Raw genomic sequence first — 17,857 nt, 5'->3', positions numbered from 1 at the left:
CAGGAGGATTGTGACTGTGGCAGTGACAGTGAGGTCACTTCTGTCTCTGCCCTTGATAGGGCAGCAGCAGGAACGTGTCACGCAAAGGGACTGTGAGGTCACTTCCGTCTGTAGGTGGCAGGTCAGCCTTGCCTTCTCCCTGGGATCTGCACTTTTGGGCTGACATCTGGCAGTGGCCCTGCTAGGCCAGCAGAAGGCACCTGCTTGGCATGCTGACTGGGGGATCCCCTCTGCCTACACACCCAGGAGGACCCAGGCAGAAAAAAGCCCCATGATGGGTTGTCCTGTCCCTTCTGCTTGAGTCCATGAGTGGGCAGCAGCAGGCACAAGGCTTGGCTGTGTGTAGCCAAGAAGCTGCAAGGCCAGCAGCAGGCCCCTGGCTTGGAAGCTGCTGCTGAGGTGACTTGTGTCTGGTTGGCTGAGAGGCCGCAAGGAGCCTGCTGGGTTGGGATGCCTACTTCAAGAGTGGTTTCCTACCAGATGGAGCTTTCTGTGGTAGCAGAGAAGAGCAGTAGAGAAAAAACTGCCACAAAGTGTTCCAGGAAGGCTGGCACTGGTCACAAGGAGGAAGAAATGTCCCTCAAAGGGTCATGCTGTGGTGCCAGAGGTCACCCTCTCATCAGACCCTGGCTTTGTGTTTCAAGGAACAGCTGGTGAGGGCTGATGAGACATGGGTGAAAGCAAGGCATGAAAGCAAGATGCTGAACTGAGATGGGTGTCTGCAGACTTCAAGAAAATAGGGCAATGTGTGGGACAGCAATGGAAAGCCTGCAGAGGAGAAGGCAGAGGGTGCTGGTAAAGAGGGAAGGCCCAACAGCTGTGAAGGTTTTTCCCCTTGGCAGTAGCTTAGGAGGAGATATGTTGTACTCACTGCAATGGGGCCTCATTGATTCCTTGCAACCCTGTGCAGCAGCTCAGAGGTGTCATACCACTGTTCTTCTCATGGCATCACACTGCCCACCACATCCCACAGACCCCAGGAAAAGCCTTGAGCCAGACGTGGGGGTCCAGGATCTCCTGTTCCAGTGGCTGGGGTCAGGCCTTGGCTCTTCTGCTTCACTAAAACCAACAAAGAGTTTTCTCAGCACAGTGCTTTGCCTGTCTGCAATCATGGCCTCCGATTATCTGCCCTAACAAGGCCCTGGGGAGGCTTTGTTAGTAACAGCCCTCAGTGGGGCCCATTAATACCCCAAGTCACTTCAGCTTTTCCTTCTGACTTTACTTTCTCTAGCAGTTGCATCGTTCTCCTCTCAGTACCTGAGCTTCATAGACTCAGCACCACAATACACCATGGAACTCATTAAAATGCAGAAATTCCAAACATCTCCTCCATAGTTTTCTTCAAACCTTCACGCCTTTTGCAGCTAACTGCAGAGCTTGCATAACATAGTTCAGGGAAAAGATTTCACAAAGCAAATAATAAAAATATTTTCTTGTTTCAAAGGCTGAATTTTGTTGCATTTCCGTTTGAAGCATCATTCTCCTATTGCTACTGATCCAGGGTCACTTCTTTGGAGACCTCCATAGGGAGGAAAAGCAGAGTCTGGTGGTCTGACACTTCCACTGCAAGTAGTGGTCTTTGTCCCTGTAACTGCAGCACAGTTCAGCACATGAAACCCTTTCTAAAACAGGTCACATTTTTTGGGGGGCGGGATAAAATATTATAAAATAAAATAAAATAATATAAAATAAATTAAAATAAAATAAAAAATAAAATAAAATAAAATAAAATAAAATAAAATAAAATAAAATAAAATAAAATAAAATAAAATAAAATAAAATAAAATAAAATAAAATAAAATAAAGAGAAATAAAATTGAAATGACCATTGGAACCAGAGAAATTCAAATTAAATATTAGTAGGTACCTGGTCATCCATGGTCTCTCTTGGGTCTTCTGTAGAAAACTCAGGATGAAAAGTAAAGACATTTACTTTTTGTACCCTAGTCTGTTGTCCAGTCAATAGAGTAGGGCAGTCCTACTTCCTGTGCTGTAGATGCAGAAGGCAAAAAGAATTGCATTGTGCCTTACACTACCCAAGTACGTGTAACCCAGAACAAGTCTTACAAGGAGCAGCTGAGGGAGCTGGGCTTGTTCAGCCTGGAGAAGAGGAGGCTCAGGGGTGACCTTTTTGCTCTCTACAGCTACCTTAAAGGAGGCTGTAGTGAGGTGGGGGTTGGTCTGTTCTCCCACGTGCCCAGTGAGCGGATGAGGGGGAATGGGCTAAAGTCGTGCCAGGGGAGGTTTAGGTTGGATATTAGGAAAAACTTCTTTTCTGAGAGGGTTGTTAGGCATTGGAATGGGCTGCCCAGGGAAGTGGTGGAGTCACCATCCCTGGAGGTCTTTAAAAGACGTTTAGATGTAGAGCTTAGGAATATGGTTTAGTGGGGACTGTTAGCGTTAGGTCAGAGGTTGGACTAGGTGGTCTTGGAGGTATCTTCCAACCTAGATGATTCTGTGATTCTGTGATTGTCTAGTCAAACCTTCTTCTAGGGACAGGGACAATTTCCATTAGATTAGGTTGCCCAAAGTCACTTGCCAACTGGCCTTCAACTAGGGCTCACCTTTCTGGGTTTGAGTTTAAGCAACGGTTTGTTGGGAGGATTTGGTGTTCTGCATAGGGTGTCAGGTCTGTGGCTGGGGTATGGACAAGCTTCGTGGTTTATGGTTTTCTTTAGGTCTGCCAAGAAGTCGTCTAGGGTTAAATAAAGTGTTTCAATGTTATTGTTAATGGAAGTTATTAGGATGAGCAAGAGAGTAAAGGTAAGGAAAGGGGCTATGGGCTGAGTTCTGCCTGAAGGGATACTCTGAGGTCAGGTATTACTGCAGGGGATTTCTGTCAAGGTGCTGGAGCAACATTCAGGTTTTGGGATTAGGGTTACCGGTCAAAAAAGTGTAGGGGTTTTACGTGACTGTTTTAAGCCAGTTTTAAAGCACCATCAATATTGCATGAAACCTCTTACCTCTACAAAATCGTTAATTTCTGCTTCCTAAACTCCTCTTCCCTCCCCTAAATCTCACTTCCCTCTTGGCCAGGCTTCTCCTGTCATCCTCATATTGGTTTTCTTATTGGGATCAGCTTTCTGATGGCTTTCATTATCTCAGAGTATCTGTCTCACTCTGTTGGCTACTCTGTTCCTGAGACAGAAGTGGTGTTGTAGTCGGTAGGGAAAAGGGCACAAAGTTCTGTAGGAGCATCCTGCACGTTCCCATCCACTCCACACCTCCGCAAAAGTGTACATCCTATGAAGAAGTGTTGGTTCCAGAATGACTCCTATGGATCCAAGGTAACATTTTGCAGACCTTCGTGCAGGATTTACCTCCTCTCAGGCATCTTGGAGGCAGTAGCCACCCCTAAGGAGAAAACTAAAAACACCTATGAGGTATGAGTTTAGTCAAAATTTGAGATCTCTGACAGGACAACCAGAGGTGCTGCTCTGCAGAGCGAGGGAGCTGTGGTGCCTGGGGCACGGGGGCACTCTGCAGGGCCATGCTGGGCAGGCTGGGAGGCAGACCCAGCTCATGGGGTCACTGCCATTGCCCCAGGGCTGCAAGGAGTCACTCCCCAGGCTCCTTTGGTGGGGCTGCTGCATGCCCTGGGGCTGCAGAGCTCTCCTCTGCCTGCTCACACCAGATTGAGCACTTGAGCTCTGGTCAGTCCACCTCAGACAGGCTTTTGGTCCATGGGCTCCATTCATTGCTGTCTCCTGGGCTCACGCTGGCCTGACAGAGGAGGCCAGAGAGTGATTTTTTGCAGGCCTGGGTTAATGGCAGTGATATTTCCTTCTTTCTCACGGCCTTCTCACATGTCTTTCTCATAGCCCTTCCCACTGCCCAGCACTGCCTCCCAGGTGGGAATAAGTCAACCTTCAGAAGGGCCTTTGGGCTTCCTTCATCATCCTGGTGCTTATTAGGATCTTCCTGACTCCCCACAGAGCTCAGAAGGAGTCTTCTTATCCAGTGTGTGGTCCTGCACTGGATCTGTCTGGGACAGAGTTACCTTTTCCTGTAGAAGCCCACACAGTGCTGTGCTCTGCTCAAGTAGCTAGAACAGCAGTGGTATCATGGTAGTGTTTTGTCTACTGCTAAGCAATGCTTTCACAGCATCAGGGATCCCTCTAGTCCATCCTCCCCAAAGAGCCAGCAGGCTGCAGGTGCGCAAGAGACAGGGAAGGGACATCACCAGGGCAGCTGACCTAAACCAGCCACAGAGATATTCCATACCATATGATGTCACACTCAGCAATAGAAGGTGGAAAATGAAAGGAGAGGGGAGAGGTGGGCTCCCGTTGTGAAAACGTCTGTCCTCCTAAAAATCAGACGCATCTATTGAGGCCCTGTTTCAAGGAAGTGGTCAAGCATCACTGTCACAAACAGTTTTGCTATTTATTTTTTTTTAAATAGCTTCTTTGCTAGTTCACAGGAGATGGGAATACACTGCAGCTGAGACCTATGAATTTCTGCTCACTTCTTTATTGTCTATAGCTACACAGAAAGCCTGGCTTTACATATACATGAGATGATTAGGAAGAGTAAAGAGATAAATGAACAGGTAGGAGGCTAACAATGACATTAATTAAATCGACTCCACAACATGGAGGACATATTTATGAAGAAACATAATACCAAATTACTTTCCTAACTGTTTCTGAGATAAACTCGGAATGTAAAGGCACATTATACTTTCTTAAGAAATATGTATTCAAACAATTTCCTCAGTGCATCCTTGAGCTCCTGGTTCCTCATGCTGTAGATGAGGGGGTTCACTGCTGGAGGTAACATGGAGTACAGAAAAGATACTGCAAGATCCAGGGATGGGGAGGAGAATGAGGGGGGCTTCAGGTAGGCAAACATGATAGTGCTGACAAACAGGGAGACCACGGCCATGTGAGGGAGACACGTGGAAAAGGCTTTGTGCCGGCCCTGCTCAGAGGGTATCCTCAGCACTGCCCTGAGGATCTGCACATAGGATAACATGATGAAAACAAAGCAACAAAAGGCTAAAGAAACACTAAAAACTAGTGCCCCAACTTCCCTGAGGTAGGCATCTGAGCAGGAGAGCTTGAGAATCTGTGGAATTTGACAGAAGAACTGGTCCACAGCATTGCCTTGGCAGAGGGGCAGGGAAAATGTGTTGGCTGTGTGCAGGACAGCATTGAGAAAGCCACTGCCCCAGGCAGCTGCTGCCATCTGGGCACAAGCTCTGCTGCCCACGAGGCTCCCGTAGTGCAGGGGCTTGCAGATGGCAACGTAGCGGTCATAGGCCATGACAGTGAGAAGGGAATACTCTGCTGTGATAAAGAAGACAAAGAGAAAGACCTGTGCAGCACATCCTTGATAGGAGATGACCCTGGTGTCCAACAGAGAATTGGCCATGGCTTTGGGAAGAGTGGTGGAGATGCAGCCCACATCGAGGAGGGCGAGGTTGAGGAGGAAGAAGTACATGGGGGTGTGGAGGCAGTGGTCGCAGGCTACGGCGCTGAGGATGAGGCCGTTGCCCAGGAGGGCAGCCAGGTAGATGCCCAGGAAGAGCGCGAAGTGCAGGAGCTGCAGCTCGCGCGTGTCTGCGAATGCCAGCAGGAGGAACTCACTCACAGAGCTGATGTTGGGCATTTGCTGACATTGAACACTGTTGTCTGTAGAGAAGGAGAAGGCAGAAAAAGTTTAGAAGACAATTCTCTGAGGAAAACCTACTGCAAGCCTTAAAGCACTCTCATCTGAAGCCTCTCTCTTTGCAAAAGGAGCTTTCTGCAGCTCTATTGCTTGAGTCCCAGCTGACGCTGGGTGAGACTGGCACTACAAGCATGCATTACTGGGGACTTTAGAGGTGTCCTTCCTTCTGTGAAGCAGTCAGAAAGCAGGAACAAGGGGGAAACTCAAGTTCAGTCCACTTATGGGATCCATGAACTTTGCAGGGTTGTTGCAAAAAACACCTCCAACCACATTGTAGAGCGAGTCAGATTTTATTATGCTTAGTAGAACAATCACACTCTTGTGTTTCCAAAGAAGTAGAGACAGCTTAAAGCAAAGAAGCCCCAACCCCAGTGCAGATGGACAGAATCCGCACCTTATCTCCAGGTACATGAGCAGGATCTCAGCTTTTCCCTCTTCTCCAAGAGTGCAGAAGCCTCATTCCAGCTGCCCACAGACGGCCATCCAGCAGCACAGACATGGGTTTAGTACAGAGGTGTCTTCTCCTTGAGGTACCTGGATAACACAAGGATGTCACGAGAGAGCTGCATCCTGCGGGAGAGAAGCGTGCAGCCCAGGACAATGCCCCACGGACAGAGCTGGATATTCGAAATCTGGGGTGTCCCAATACCCAATCTGCATCCCCTGCAGTGTCCGGAGGAGACTTGGACACCCAACTCTTGGCTAAAAAGGGCAGCTGGGTTATGACACTCCAAGGGGCTTCTGCCAGACTTTCTCACCTCGCACTGCAACCCAGCAGGACTCTCAAAGCCTACTGCATTGCCCACTGCCCTCTCAGAAACAAGACCCAGCGGAAGACCCTTCCAGGACCTACAGCTGCATGGCCCTCCAGCCAGACCCTTACCTTGTCAAGGGCTGTGCAGGTTTCTCCTGCAGGCAGCTCTCAGCATCCTCCCACTGCCAGCTTCCTCCAAGCCCTCTCTCCTTCCCTCCTCTCTGTGTGCCAGCTGCGGTCAGAGCCCTCAGCCCTACTGCGCTGTGCATTGGAGCTGCTCGTGGGCACAGCTGTCTCTCTGCAACAGGATCACTTTTGAAATGAGTTTTCTCTGTCCCACGAGCCCGGCCCAGCTCAGCAGCACAGTACTAGCCCAAGGCACTGCAATCACCCCTCTGGGGACTATGCTGATGAGCCCATGAACCTCAGGCACTCAGAGACAATTGAAGACATCTCTCCAGAAGTCCAAGTCCCAGGCAAGTTTCCTGCAGTGTCCCATTGAGGGCCAGCACTGACACAGCCTCCTTTGGAGCTCGTTAGAGCAGAACCCTGGAGGCACTGAGGACAAGGAGACAAAGGCAATGTGAAGGTGACAGTGATGTGTAGGAAACCTGGGTGTGTGTCACCAAGCACAAGGGCCAGGACTTGACATCCAACCCATTTTAAGGGGGATCCTTTCCCTTCCCACCTTGCTCAGGGCTCTTTGTTGGGCAGTAGGAGATGGGGATGTGCATTGCCAAGTGCAGGAGAATGGTACGACCCCTGCCTGCTTCATGGGTGGGGGCGAGGAGGCAATGAGGCCCTGGTGCTTTAACAATCAGCTGTCTCCTCATAGGCGTCAGTAGCAGAGACAACAGCCATAGCCATGGACACAAAGACCTGAGTCCTGTTGAGACTTTCAGCCTTGCCATAGCCCTTGATCCTCTCCACACCAGGCTGTCTGAGGGACTCCTAGACCTGTATGTCTTTTCCTGCTGGCTGCAGACCCTCTTCTGTGTAGTACCACACTAGATCTCTGAGGAGTCTCATAACTCAGATCTTCTTGTTGGCCATGCTCCTCGTAAGGGAGCTCTGTGGGAAGCTGGCCTAGCTGCTGCTGAGCAGGCACCACTGCTCATATGGCATCCCTTGTGGTGCCCAGGCCCTCCTCCTCCTGGCCACTGTTCACTCAGCAAGGTTCCATTCTGCCCTGATGTGTGGGTTTCTCTTCCTGTGGTGCAGTATGGGGTTCTTCTCCTTGTAAATGCCAAGAGGTTTCTGTAGGCAAAATCCTGCAGTTTCTCAAGGTTGCCCCACACTGATGCTCCATTCTGTCAGCTCTTCATGTCTACAGGCAGACAGTTCAAACTTTGCGTGTGATTGTGCTATCTTTGAGAAGACAACAGCAGCAGGAAAGTTTGGATAATACAGGAGTAACCAGTTGAATGGCATTGCAGCACAGAGCCCCAGAAGAGCATGGAAAGCTGCCAGGTTCCACCTCTTCTGTGCTTCCTTCTCATGCATGCTGTCAGTTTGTCTGGAGCTGAGTCCTGAATGTTATGGGGCTGTGCAGGTCAAAATTAGAAGGGCCAAAGCCCAGCTGGAGCTCAATCTGTCTGTGACTCTTAAAGACAATGAAAAACTCTTTATAAAAATACTATAAATAAAGGAGGATTAAGGAGAACCATCATCCTTTATTGGATGTAGTGGAAATCTGGTGAAGATCTTGAGATAACGTAAAGGATGAGGTACTTAATGCCTTCTTTGCCTCCGACTAGGTCAGCGAGACCAGTTGTTCCGCTGGACATTTCTTCTTCCTCATGGCCAGTGCCAATATTCCTGGGCACACATTGTGGCAAGTTTTTCTCTCCTGCTCTTTCCTACAGCCAAAAAAAGCTCCATCAGGGTGGAAACCACTCCTGAAGTAGGAATCCCAGCCCAGCAGGCTCCTCGCGGCCTCTCAGCCAACCAGATACAAGTCACCTCAGCAGCAGCTTCCAAGCCATGGGCCTGCTGCTGGCCTTGCAGCTTCTTGGCTAGACACAGCCAAGCCTTGTGCCTGCTGCTGCCCACTCATGGACTCAAGCAGAAGGGACAGGACAACCCATGTTGGGGCCTTCTTTCTGTCTGGGTCCTCCTGGGTCTGGAGGCAGAGGGGATCCCCCAGTCAGCATGCCAAGCAGGTGCCTTCTGCTGGCCTAGCAGGGCCACTGCCAGATGTCAGCCCAAAAGTGCAGCTCCCAAGTCTATGTCAAGGGTGACCTGCCACCTCCAGACACAAGTGACCTCACAGTCCCTTTCCGTGACACGCTCCTGCTGCTGCTCTATCAAGGGCAGAGACAGAAGTGACCTCACAATCACTGCCACAGTCATATTGCTCCTGCTGGGGCAGGAGATCCTGAGGTAGAGCTCACCTCTCTGTTGTCCCCTACAGACTGGGACTTACCTTTCTGGTTTAGAGAGTAAACGAAATGTTAGTTGGAAGGTTTACTGTTCTGTTTGTGGTGTCAGGTCTCTGGTTAGGGTATGGGAAAGCATTATGGATTAGGGTTTTGTTTAGGTCTGGAAAGAAGTCTTGGGATAAATAGAGCATTTAATGTTAGTGTTAAGGGCAGGGATTAGGGTGAGCAAGAGAGGAAATGTAAGAAACAGGCGTTATGGGCTGAGTTTACTTGAGGTGATATTTTGAGTTTTGCTTTACAATAGTGGATTCCTGTCAGCATGTTAGACTAACGTTTAGGTTGAGGGATTATTGTTATTGTTTAAAGGCGTTACAAGACTGAAGTCAGTGTTACAGCAGCATCAACATTACATGAACCCTCTTACCTCTACAAAGGTAAGCTTCCGAGCTCCTCTTCCCTTCCTCTTCCCTCCTCCAAATCTCACATTTCTCCTGGCCAGGCTACTCCTAACCTCCCCATATCAGTCATCTAACTCGGATCAGCTTTCTGATGGCTGTCATTATATCAGAGTACCTGTGTCACCTCTGTTGGCTACACTATTCTGTAGTATTAGAATACTCAGTACTCTGTTGGCTATTTTATTCGGTTACTCACAAAGCCTCCTGTGGGAATTGTTAGGGCAGATAACTGGAAGCCATGATTACAGGTTGGCAAAGGCACTGTGCTGAGAAAATCACTGTTTATTTTGGTGAATCAGAAGGGCCAAGGCCTGACCCCAGCCACTGGGAGGGGAGATCCTGCACCCCCAGCATCCCCTTGTCTCACTCTTCCTGGGGTCTGTGGGGTAGGGGGTGATGCCCACAATATCATGTGAAGGGCAGTGATATGACATCTCCCGGTGTTTGCACAAGGTTGAAAGGAGAATACATGGTCCCAATGCCATGAGTATAACACATCTCCTCCTAAGCCAAGGCCAAGGGGAAAAAGTTGTCAGTGCAGCTGAAGCCTTCCATTCTTGTCAGAGCCCTCTGCCTTCTCCTCTGCACACTTTCCTATGCTGTCCCACACTTTTCTGAAGGCTGCAGACAACCACTTCTCTTCCCCACCTTGCTCTCACTCTGGTGTTCCCATGATTTCACTGCTGCCTCTCCACTCTCACCAGCTGTTCCTTCAAACACAAGGGCATGGGCTGATCCAAACTCCCTCTGGGTGACCTCTCGACCCACTGCACAAGTGCCAGTGCCTCACCTCCAAGTCAAGAATTTCTTCTGACTATCGAATCTAAATCTACCCTCTTTAAGATTAAAACCATTTCCCTTGTCCTATGATAGAGTCATAGAAATCATAAAAACACAAATTTGGAAAGGACCTACAGGATCATTTAGTCCAACCTTCCTATCACTAAGAGTACCCACTAAGCTACTGAGCCATATCTCCTAGCACCTTGTCCTGGTTCTTCTTGAACACTGTGATGGTCAGTGAGTCCACCACCTCCCTGAGCAGACCATTCCAGTTCCCGACTAGAAAAGTTTTTTGTGATATCTAATCTAAACATCCCCAGGCACGACTTGTGGCCTTTTCCTCAAGTCCTATCATTAGTTATCTGAGAGAAGAGGCTGACCCCCACCTCATCACAACCTCTCTTCAGGGAGTTGTAGAGTGCAATGAGGTGTCCCCTGATCCTCCTCTTCACCAAAGTAAATAATCTCAGTTCCCTCAGCCGCTTCTCATAAGACCTGTGCTCCAGTCCCCTCAACAGTTTGGTTGCCCTTCTCTGGACATGTTCCAGTGCCTCAATGTCCTTCTTGTAATGGGAGGCCCAAACCTGAACACAGTGCTCGAGGTGTGGCCTCACCAGAGCTGAGTACAGGAGGATGATCACCTCCCTGCTCCTGCTGGCTGCACTATTTCTAATACAGGCCAGGATGCCCTTGGCCTTCTTAGCCACCTGGGCACACGGCTGACTCGTGTTCAGCTGAGCATCCATCAACACTCCCAGGTCCTTTTCTTCTTCACTGTCTTCTAGCCACTCTGCCCCAAGCCTATAGTGTCGCATGGAGTTATTGTGGCCAAAGTGCAGGACCCTGCACTTGGCCTTGTTGAACCTCATCACATTCACCTCAACCCAGCAATCCAGCCTATCCAGGTCCCTCTGAAGGGCCACCTACAGATCCTCAGACAGATCAACACTACCTCCCAACTGGGTGTCATCTGCAGACTTACTGAGGGTACACTCAATCCCCTCATCTAGGTCATCAATAAAGACATTAAACAAGATAGGTCGCAGTACTGACCCCTGGGGGACACCACTTGTAACAGGATGCCAGCTGGACTAACCAAAATTCTTGGTTAAAAGCTCTGAGGAGAGCCTTTATGGGCTTTGTATGGACAACGGTAGCAGTGTCACAGATAATCATAGAAACATGGGATCACAGAATCATAGAATGGTTTTGGTTCAAAGGGACATTAAAGATCACCTTATTATTCTTAACAGAGATAAACAAAACCCTAAACCACAAAGCTTGCCCATACCCTAACCACAGATGTCACACCATAAACAGAATACCAAACACTTGGTAACACAAAAACTAATTTTTCCTTAATGTTTAATACAGAAGGGTGAGCCCTAGTCCCTAATACCATACATTAACAAATAACATCGAAAGCCCCTGTACCTGTTCATTAACATTCTCACCTTCAACACCCCTCCTAAACCTTACCTTAAGGCACTTGGCACCTTGGGGCAAAGCAGGAACCGAGGTTACTGTGTGGCCAAATGGCATTCAAAGCTGAATGTGAGGGGCCATGGATCTGATCAGCTTGTGGGCCACAAGGAGATGGGTGAGAATTCTCTGAGCCCTACCTCAGAATCTCCTGCCCCAGCAGGAGGAATGTGACTGTGGAAGTGAATGTGAGGCGACTTCTGCCTCTGCAGATGATAGGGCAGCAGCAGGAACCTGTCACACAAAGGGACTGTGAGGTCACTTGTGTCTGGAGGTGGCAGGTCACCCTTGACATAGACTTGGGAGCTGCACTTTTGGGCTGACATCTGGCAGTGGCCCTGCTAGGCCAGCAGAAGGCACCTGCTTGGCATGCTGACTGGGGGATCCCCTCTGCCTCCAGACCCAGGAGGACCCAGACAGAAAGAAGGCCCCAACATGGGTTGTCCTGTCCCTTCTGCTTGAGTCCATGAGTGGGCAGCAGCAGGCACAAGGCTTGGCTGTGTCTAGCCAAGAAGCTGCAAGGCCAGCAGCAGGCCCCTGGCTTGGACGCTGCTGCTGAGGTGACTTGTGTCTGCTTGGCTGAGAGGCCGCGAGGAGCCTGCTGGGTTGGGATGCCTACTTCAGGAGTGGTTTCCACCCTGATGGAGCTTTTTTTGGCTGTAGGAAAGAGCAGGAGAGAAAAACTTGCCACAAAGTGTCTGGTAAAAAGGGAAGGCCCAACAGCCATGAAGGTTTTTCCCCTTGGCAGTAGCTTAGAGGAGATATGTTATACTCATTGCAATGGGGCCTCATTGATTTCTTGCAACCCTGTGCAGCAGCTCAGAGGTGTCGCACCACTGTTCTTCTTATGGCATCCCACTGCCCACCACATCCCACAGACCCCAGCAAGAGCCTTGAGCCAGACGTGGGGGTCCAGGATCTCCTGTTCCAGTGGTTGGGGTCAGGCTTTGGACCTTTTACTTCACCAAAACCAACAAAGACTTTTCTCAGCACAGTGCTTTGCCTATCTGAAATCATGGTCTCCAATTATCTACCCTAACTAGTCCCTGGGGAGGCTTTGTTAGTAACAGCCCTCAGTGGGGCCCATTAATACTCCAATTCACTTCAGCTTTTCCTTCTGATTTAGTTTCTCTAGCAATTGCATCATTGTCCTCTCAGTACCTGAGTTTCATAGACTCAGCACCACAATACACTGTGGAACTCATTAAAATGTAGAAATTCCTAACATTTCCTCCATAGTTTTCTTCAAGATTTCACGCCTTGTGCAGCTAACTGCAGAGCTTGCATGACATAGTTAGGGGAAAAGATTTCACACAGCACATAATAAATATATTTTCTTGATTCAAAGGCTGAATTTTGTTGCATTTCAGTTTGGATCATCATTTTCCTATTGCTACTGATCCAGGGTGACTTCTTTGGAGACCTGCATCAGGAGGAAAAGCAGAGTCTGGAGGTCTGACACCTCCACTGCCAGCAGTGGTCTTTGTCCCTGTAAGTGCAGCCCAGCCCAGCACATGAAACCCATTCTATTATTTGGTAATATGGTAATATGGTAATTATTTGGTAATAAACCCTTTCATATTATTTGGTAATATGAAACAATGGGAGAGAAGAACTTGCCACAATGTGTGCCCTGGAAGGTTGGCACTGGTCACAAGGAGGAAGAAATGTCCAGGGGAACAGTTGGTCTTGCTGCTAGAGTCTGAGGCAAAAAAGGAATTAAGTACCTCAGCCTTTAACTTATCTCTAGATCATTACCAGATTTCCCCCACATCTAATAAAGGATGATGATTCTCCGTAATCCTCCTCTATTTAAAATATTTATATAAACAGTTTCCTATTGTCTTTGACATAAATAAACAGATTGAGCTCCAGCTGGGCTTTGGCCCTTCTAATTTTGACCTGCACAGCCCCATAACATTCAGGACTCAGCTCCAGACAAACTGACAGCATGCATGAGAAGGAAGCACAGAAGAGGTGGAACCTGGCAGCTTTCCATGCTCTTCTGTGGCTCTGTGCTGCAATTCCATTCAACTGGTTAATCCTGTATTATCCAAACTTTCCTGCAACTCCTGCTGCTGTTGTCTTGTCAGAGACAGCACAATCACAGAAAGGTTGAACCATCTGTGTACAGACATTAACACCTGACAGAATGAAACATCAGTGCGGTGCATACAAGCAGTGGTGCCTGCTCAGCAGGAACCAGGCCAGCTTCCTACAGAGCTGCCTTATGAGGAGCATGGCCACCAAGAAGATCTGAGTTGTCAGACTCAGCTCAGACCCGATGTGACACCAAACGGACAAGTGCCTACAACTAGCTGGTAAAGAGGTGAAAGTCTGGGAGTCCCTAGGACAGCCTGGTGTGGAGAGGAGCAAGGGTTCTACCAAGGCTGAAAGTCCCAAAACTGAGGCCTGACTGAAACTCACTGCCACAGAGGCCTGTGAGGAGACATCTTGATAATGAGAACAAGGTCCTCATTATCTCTGTGCATGCACCCATGAATCAGGCAGAGGTCATGCCATTCTCCTGCACTTGGCCATGCACATCCCCATCTCCTACTGCCCCACAAAGAGCCCTGAGCAATGTGGGAAGAGAAAGGATCTCCTTCCTAGGGAACATGGGCCTTGTGCTTGGTGACACACATCCAGGTTTCCTACACATCACTGTCACCTTCACATTGCCTTTGTCTCCTTGTCCTCACTGCCTCCAGGGTTCTGCTCTAACGAGCTCCAAGGGAGGCTGTGTCAGTGCTGGCCCTCAATGGGACACTGCAGGAAACTTGCCTCTGACTTGGACTTCTGGAGAGATGTCTTCAATTGTGTCTGAGTGCCTGAGGTTCGTGGGCTCATCAGCAAAGCCCCCAGAGGGGTGATTGCAGTGCCTTGGGCTGGTGCTGTGCTGCTGAGCTGGGCCAGGTTCATGGGACAGAGAGAGCTCGTGGCAAGAGGGCCGTGGTGCAGAGAGACAGCTGTGCCCAGGAGCAGCTCCTCTGCACAGTGCAGCAGGGCTGGGGGCACTGCCTGCAGAGACAGAGTGCTTAAAGGCAGGCAGAAGTGGCAGGATGCACAGAACTCACTGGGGGAGAACACTTCCCAGCCCTGAACCCGGTAAGTCTCTGGCTGGAGGGCAATGCAGCTGCAGGCCCTGGAGGAAGGAGAAGCTGGGGGTGCAGGAAGGGCTGCCCAGGGCTGTGGTGCAGAGCAGGGTCCCTGCACTCAGCCTGCCTGGGAGCCCAGGGGCTTGGGCAAAGGAAGGGCAGTGCAGGGGCTGCCTTCAAAGAGAAGGCACTTTCTGCACTCTCTGCCTGCCTCTTCCTGCTCTGATTGTGGGGCAGGCTCTATGTTAATGGGGTAGCTGGATTTGCACTGGTGACTGAGCTTCCTATTGCATTGAACTGAGACACAAACAGGTTAGTGATGAACGTGAGAATATCCCTTCTTTTCACTCTGCTTACTCACTGCACCAGGGTTTTTCTGAGCTCTTCTTTAGGACCTGCAGACAAGGGGATGTGGTTTTTCAACACAACCTCTGTGTGCATCCATCCCCCAGCTGAGTGCTGCAAGCAGCCAGCAGCTGGGCACCAGGGGATGGACAGAGCAGCCCTCCTGGATGTGCCCTCTGGCTGAGCTTTGCCCCCACAGCAATGACATTTGTCAGTGCAGTGGAGCATGTGTCCCACTGGGGGCTGATGGGCAGAAGTGGCTGCTGTGTACAGGACACTCAGCAAATACAAAGCAGGGCTCCAGACAGGGAGATAGACAAAGGTGCTCTTGGAAACAGGTAATGTAAGGCTTTCACTGGGAATTTACTGAATTTTAGTCAAAGACTTTAATCATAAGACTCTATATATGTATATTTGTTTCTCATTTTGCAGTCTCCATGTCCAAAGCAAATGCCCAACATCAGCTCTGTGAGCGAGTTCCTCCTGCTGGCATTCGCAGACACGCGCGAGCTGCAGCTCCTGCACTTCGCGCTCTTCCTGGGCATCTGCCTGGCTGCCCTCCTGGGCAACGGCCTCATCCTCAGCGCCATAGCCTGTGACCACCGCCTCCACACCCCCATGTACTTCTTCCTCCTCAACCTCGTCCTTCTCGACCTGAGCTGCATCTCCACCACTCTGCCCAAAGCCATGGCCAATGCCCTCTGGGACACCAGGGCCATCTCCTATCAAGGCTGTGCTGCACAGGTATTTTTCTTTCTGTTCTTTATATCAGCAGAATAATTTCTTCTCACTTCCATGGCCTACGACCGCTACGTTGCCATCTGCAAGCCCCTGCACTACGGGAGTCTCCTGGGCAGCAGAGCTTGTGCCCAGATGGCAGCAGCTGCCTGGGGCAGTGGCGTTCTCATTGCTGTCCTGCACACAGCCAACACATTTTCCCTTCCCCTCTGCCAAGGCAATGCTATGAACCAGTTCTTCTGTGAAATCCCCCACATCCTCAAGCTCTCCTGCTCAGATGCCTACCTCAGGGAAGTCGGGGCACTTGTGTTTAGTGTTTCTTTATGCTTTGGTTGTTTTGTTTTCATTGTGTTGTCCTATGTGCAGATCTTCAGGGCAGTGCTGAGGATGCCCTCTGAGCAGGGCCGACACAAAGCCTTTTCCACATGCCTCCCTCATCTGGCTGTGGTCTTCCTGTTTATCAGCACTGTCATGTTTGCCTACCTAAAGCCGCCCTCCATTTCCTCTCCATCCCTGGACCTGGTGGTGTCATTTCTGTACTCGGTGCTGCCTCCAGCACTGAACCCCCTCATCTACAGCATGAGGAACCAGGAGCTGAAAGCCACACTGAAGAAACTGATTATATTTATTTAGCAATAAATTGGTATCTCACTTTTCTAGTTTTATTCAAGTTAATCTCAGGCAATTTCTGACCTTTGGGTAGAGCATTCTTTAAAATTCTGCTTGCTGTTAAATGTGTGCTTTCATTCCTCTTTTCCAGATAACCAGTTCTCTGCATGAGCCAGAGGCTATCTCTGAATGTGTTTATCCCTAAATGACACCTGGCCTTTGTTGTAGTATCTTGATAGTAAAAGGAAGTTGCCCAGTGCTCAGGGCTCCCAAACTGGATTGCAGAAGATAATCAGGGAGTACCAGACTGAAGGTCGTGGTCTTGTACTGGGGTTCCACCTGGACACAGGGGCATGGGGGAACCAGGTTTTGGGTGAGGGAGTCAGGGCTGGACTGAGTCATCACTGGTGGATGCCCAGTGCCCCTGGAGAACATGACCAGTCAAGAAGCAGCTTCCTGGGTTTGAAACTTGACAGGACTGGTGGCATCAAGGATGTATTGGGAGCCACCAGAATATCCTAAGGGTTATCCTGGGACACTGTGTGCCTTGTGTTGGGTGGGCAGTGAGTGGATCTTCACAGTAAAGCTAAGTCAAAGGATGGATTTACTGATGGGAGCTCTGCAATGTCAGGGCACACAGCTGGGTCACAGTGCGAAGGTCTCAGAGGCCTTCAGTTGAAAGGGCCAAAAGGATGAGCAGGTAAGGGTAGGGAGCTGGGGAGAGGTGGGCAGGGGCTGGGCTGGGCTGGGCAGTGCCTGGCAGAGGGCAACAGCAGCGTCAGGGAGTGGTGGCAGCATGCAGGGGAGGGCTTCCAGCAGGGCTTGGTGCTGCAGAGCCAGGGCTGCACCAAGGGAGCCCAGAGCTGCAGGGGCAGGGGAGAGGAGGCCGAGGGCCAGGGAGGATGCTGCAGGGGCAGGGAGCTCAGCATGGCCCTTGCAGCCCCCTGCCTCTGCCCTTGGGCTCGGCGCCGGCCTTGTCTCTGCTGGCAGGAGTGCTCTTGGCATGCACTTCCTGGCCTCCCCTGGCCTGCACACAGCTGCTGCCCAGTCCGGCTGCTGCCACAAACGTGTCCTCACCAGCAGCACCACCCCTTGGGCTGCTTCTGCTGGCCTCCCCCAGCCCACTGCCTTGACTCCTTTTCTCTGCTGGGACCCACCTTCCACACCCAAATGCCTTCCTTGACTGTCAGCACCCTATCCCCTGCCCTGTTAGATGACAGTGCCACGGTGGGACGTGTTTCCTTTGGTCTCTCTACCGGCAACATAAATGAACACTATGAGCAGGACTTGTGGTGTCCTGCTTCCAGCCAGGGGGAGGCAGGGAAGAAAGGGACAATCGGGTTTACTGGACTCAGTATATTTGATGGTTTGGCACATCAGACCCACAAATGTATCAGGCTCTACTGGAGACCGGTGCACAGTGTACCCTAATGCCATCAAGCTAGAAAGAGGTAGAACCCACCTGTACTTCTGGAGTGACAGGGGCAGCCCAACAGTTAACTGTACTGGAGGCTGAAGTGAGTCTAACTGGGAAGG

The 17,857-nt window shown here is 50.1% G+C and overlaps 1 protein-coding gene and 1 pseudogene across 2 annotated transcripts; one reads left to right on the top strand and one right to left on the bottom strand.

Annotated features, from left to right (window-relative positions):
• Window positions 1-4,677: 4,677 nt before the first annotated feature.
• LOC309888195 (olfactory receptor 14C36-like) lies at window positions 4,678-5,613 on the bottom strand (the record flags this gene model as incomplete). Its single annotated transcript, XM_082780430.1, has 1 exon — window positions 4,678-5,613. The coding sequence occupies one exon, from the start codon at window positions 5,611-5,613 to the stop codon at window positions 4,678-4,680; it is 936 nt and encodes a 311-aa protein (XP_082636556.1).
• A 9,811-nt stretch (window positions 5,614-15,424) lies between these two features.
• On the top strand, window positions 15,425-16,345 carry LOC309888194 (olfactory receptor 14C36-like; annotated as a pseudogene). The gene has a single exon. The product of its transcript is annotated as an olfactory receptor 14C36-like (transcript).
• The last annotated feature ends 1,512 nt before the right edge of the window (window positions 16,346-17,857 follow it).

The sequence above is a fragment of the Aythya marila genome (assembly GCF_965140915.1).
Source record: "Aythya marila genome assembly, chromosome: 28".
NCBI classification, from domain to species: Eukaryota; Metazoa; Chordata; class Aves; order Anseriformes; family Anatidae; genus Aythya; species Aythya marila.
The sequence above is the reverse complement of the archived record's forward strand: the minus strand, read 5'-3'. Positions and strand labels throughout refer to the sequence as shown.